Here is a 3,648-nt window from a genome sequence, read left to right as displayed (position 1 = left end):
CCCCAGGACGGCTCGATGCTAACCTTTGAGGACGCTCAGTTCATGGGCATGCAGGCTCCCCCATCATGACGAAGCTCACCACGCTGCAGTTCTCGGGCCGTCCTCGGACCCTTCCCTCGGACTCGCTCTCTAGGCCATCATGACGAAGCTCACCACGCTGCAGTTCTCGGACCGTCCTCGGACCCTTCCCTCGGACTCGCTCTCTAGGCCATCATGACGAAGCTCACCACGCTGCAGTTCGCGACGGTGCAGCATCAGGCGCGTCGCAGCACCGCGCCGCTAGCACCGAGGAGGCGACACACCGCAACGATACCCACGCGGGAGGCGCGACAGAGGGTGAGAGGGTGAGAGGCGGGGGGGGGGGGGGAGGGGGGGGACCAAGCGGTGGGAGGGGAGGGGCGCAAGACAGCCGTCGTGCTCATCTCGCCACACGCCCCCGATGGGCCCCTGAACACGCGAAACGTCCGCCTCGGGGGAGCATATACTGCGCGAGATGCCATCTCGGGTCATCTCGGGCCATCTCGGCGGATCTCGGGTGATCTCGGGCCATCTCGGAGGATCTCGGGTGATCTCGGCGGATCTAGGGTGATCTCGGCGGATCTCGGGGCCTCAGGTGACAACGTGCGACGCGCAGCCGACGCCGGGTGGCGGGATCCTGTGCTTCATCACGGGCAAACTGGCGCGAGATCTGGCCGAGATCTGGCCGAGATCTAGCCGAGTCCTCTGCCTCATTACGGGCGAGCTGGTCCGACGCCACCCTCCTTTCCCTCGCCGCCCCACCCTCCTTGCCGTCGCCGCCACCCCTCCTTTCCCTCGCCCTCGCCGCCGCACCCCCCCCCCCTCTGGCTCGCCCTCGCCTCAACCTGCCTCCACCACCCGCCTCGGCCGGGCGGGCGCGGGTGCGGGGCAGCGTTTGCGCGCCGCCTCCCCGGCGGCCGGCCACAGCAGCGGTATGCAGGAGTCGCTGACTGCCACTGTGTCGATCGCAGGTGGTGGACGGCGGCGCGAACCCGCTGATGTTTGGGCAGACGTTCCACCTGATGCCGACGCCGCAGGGCTCGTGGTACATCCACAACGACCTGTTCCGACTCAACTACACGTAGCCGTGCCCGGCGCCACGGCGCCACGGCGGCGAGGAGGAGAGGGGGCGTTGAGGGCCGCGTCGGGCGGCGTGCGCTGCGGCGTCGTGCGGCAGAGCTCGGCGGGCGGCGCACGAGAGAGGAGAGGAGAGGCCAGGCCTAGGTAGTGACCAGAGCGCGCGAGACCCGCGGATCTTTGTTTATTCGTTTTTGTACGTGTAGTTTGCAAAGACCCGACCGCATTTGCAGGACGATCATCACCGATCAATACGAAAAAAATTGAGCGGCGTTGGGGAGAGGTTGCTCCCGTCAGGGGCGGGGAACCCGCAATTTGAGATGCTGAGGGCATTTTGAGTTGCAAAAAATCAATTTAGATTGCATTTTTCAACTCAGAATGCCGAGTTGACTTTTCGCATTTCAAGATGCACACCGCATTCCAAAGATGGTCCACGCATTCCAGGATGCGTCGACCATCCTGGAATGCGAACTGCATTCGTGAATGCGCTAGCATCTGGAGTTACCCCTTTGCATTCTAGGATGCTCCTTGCTAATTCAAGTTGCCTTCCTTAACCTGAGATGCCCAGCATTTTGGCCAATGCCGCATGTCGGCGGGGCATCGGGTAGGCTGCGGCTCGGCCTGCGCCTCGGCAGTCGTTGCCGCTGCGCAGCTGGATATGGTGGCGCACGTGGCGTGGCCTGTCGTTTGCATGTTTTGCGGTGGCAGCCCATAACCGCACGAATTGTGCATGGCCCTCAGCAATCCGTGTTCGATCGGCAACGCCCGTGCCGCTGCTCTGTGTCTCGTTAGAATAGGCAATGAAAAACGGCGCCCGCTCTCGTCGCATGTGCGCCGGTTGACATATCAGTGTATGTGGCTCTTTTATGGATAACAAGGAGTCTCGTTTTCAACTTTTTCTTCTTGTATATGAGCCCGCAGCCCCCAGCCCGCGGCTTCCTCGCGCGTTTCGCGCTCCTTAACGGTCTCTCTCTCTCTCGCCAGCCCTCAACTGTTCAGTAGAATTTGCTGCAACTGGGCAGATTCATGTGGTATCATGCTGTCCTCATCAGGTGTCTGTGCCGCAGTGTAGGCGAGACTCTAATCTCTATGCCTCGGCACCCCATCGAGGCAGCTCGCGAGGTGAAGCTTGCCAGCAAGGGTATTGTTGCCTACACCAGCAGGCAAGGGAGCACTATGGTGTGAGCCTGCCAGCACTGGTGCGCAAGCCAGATCAGTACAGTCGTACCGGGCAGCAATGAAGCGCGTTGGGTGCCCGCGCCGGATGCAGTGCTAACGCGGCAAGCTTGGGCCGCATCAGCAGATGCGTGAGGCGGTGCGGAAACCGTTGTTTCAAGGCCACCTGGTAGGCTCACTCCTTCCCATCCCAGAGGTAGAGGGCAAGGAAGGTAGTCGATACCCTCGCCACAGATGGACATTTTCATTCAGTGTTATGTGCTACTTTCAGATACGTAGGAGGACTCTGCTGACGGGGTATTTTAAAGCCCAAGAAAGAAAGAAGCAGGATTGTAACGCCCTCCCCACGCACATTGTTTTCCGCACTTTCCGCATATTCCGCAACGCGGAATAGTAAACGGCAATTTGGGCAATTGTCGGAGTCTCCCATTCTGGTAGCGTCAAAGCGCAGCTCCTCGTACGCACGCCGGCGAAGCACCATTAAGCTGCTGTAACGGCCCCGGCATCGCCTCCCCTGGCTTAGCTAGACTGAGAGATATTGTGCACATGGTCTGTCTCTACAATGTATACACTGACACTTTACCTCCCAGAGCTCGTCCCGGTCCGCCATGGCCATCCTCTCGGCCTCCGGAGGGCGCGAGGGCCCCCGGCCGCGGCGCGGTGCGGCGGCGTCACAAATGTCAAATCCGACGGCAGAGCACCGGGACGCGGGCGAGTGATCTGAGGTCCAACTAGGCTTATGCATTGCTCATCCAGGGCTATCACCTGGACCTATCAGCAGGCGCCTGCGGCGCCGTGGTCACTAGCTGATAGGTAGGTAGGTAGAAAGGTGAAGAACAGCCAGGCTCGGACTGGACACCAACTAGCTGATATTGTTCACACCTGCCAAACCATTCATACAGCACCGTACTCTGCTGGAGGAATGGTTGGGCAAGTTACTCAGGACATGATCCCCGCGTGAACACGCCGATCTGACAAAATCCCGAGTGCCTACCGCACGCGCCGCGTCGCGGCGCGTGCGGTAGGCTTTGTTTGAAGTTAAAAGTCGAATCAGAGCGGTGTCGGCGTTGTCCTGAGTTTTCTCCCCCGGACCGCCCAACCGGGACCGCTCCGGGACGCACGCCGGCGAAGCTCCATCAAGCTGCTGTACGGCCCCGGAATCGCCTCACCTGGCTTAGCTAGACTGAGAGATATTGTGCACATGGGCAGTCTCTACAATGTATACACTGACACTGAACCTCCCAGAGCTCGTCCCGGTCCGCCACGGCCATCCTCGGCCTCCGGAGGGCCCCCGGCCGCGGCGCGGTGCGGCGGCGTCACAAATCCGACCACAGAGCACCGGGGACGCGGTCGGGCGATCTGAGGCCCAACTAGGCG

General features: G+C 61.2%; 1 protein-coding gene across 1 annotated transcript in view; it reads left to right on the top strand.

The window, feature by feature from the left end:
- The window catches only part of EMIHUDRAFT_415819 (hypothetical protein), a gene marked incomplete at its 5' end in the record, with an annotated part of 2,287 nt that extends 957 nt beyond the window's left edge, over window positions 1–1,330 (top strand). Inside the window, 4 exons of the mRNA XM_005773325.1 lie at window positions 7–54; window positions 208–258; window positions 614–679; window positions 990–1,330. Of these exons, the coding sequence (XP_005773382.1) occupies window positions 7–54; window positions 208–258; window positions 614–679; window positions 990–1,103 (279 nt within the window). The remainder of the gene's footprint in view (window positions 1–6; window positions 55–207; window positions 259–613; window positions 680–989) is intronic.
- Window positions 1,331–3,648: the final 2,318 nt, after the last annotated feature.

Source organism: Emiliania huxleyi (assembly GCF_000372725.1).
Source record: "Emiliania huxleyi CCMP1516 unplaced genomic scaffold EMIHUscaffold_34, whole genome shotgun sequence".
Taxonomy (NCBI): Eukaryota; Haptophyta; order Isochrysidales; family Noelaerhabdaceae; genus Emiliania; species Emiliania huxleyi.
The sequence above is the reverse complement of the archived record's forward strand: the minus strand, read 5'-3'. Positions and strand labels throughout refer to the sequence as shown.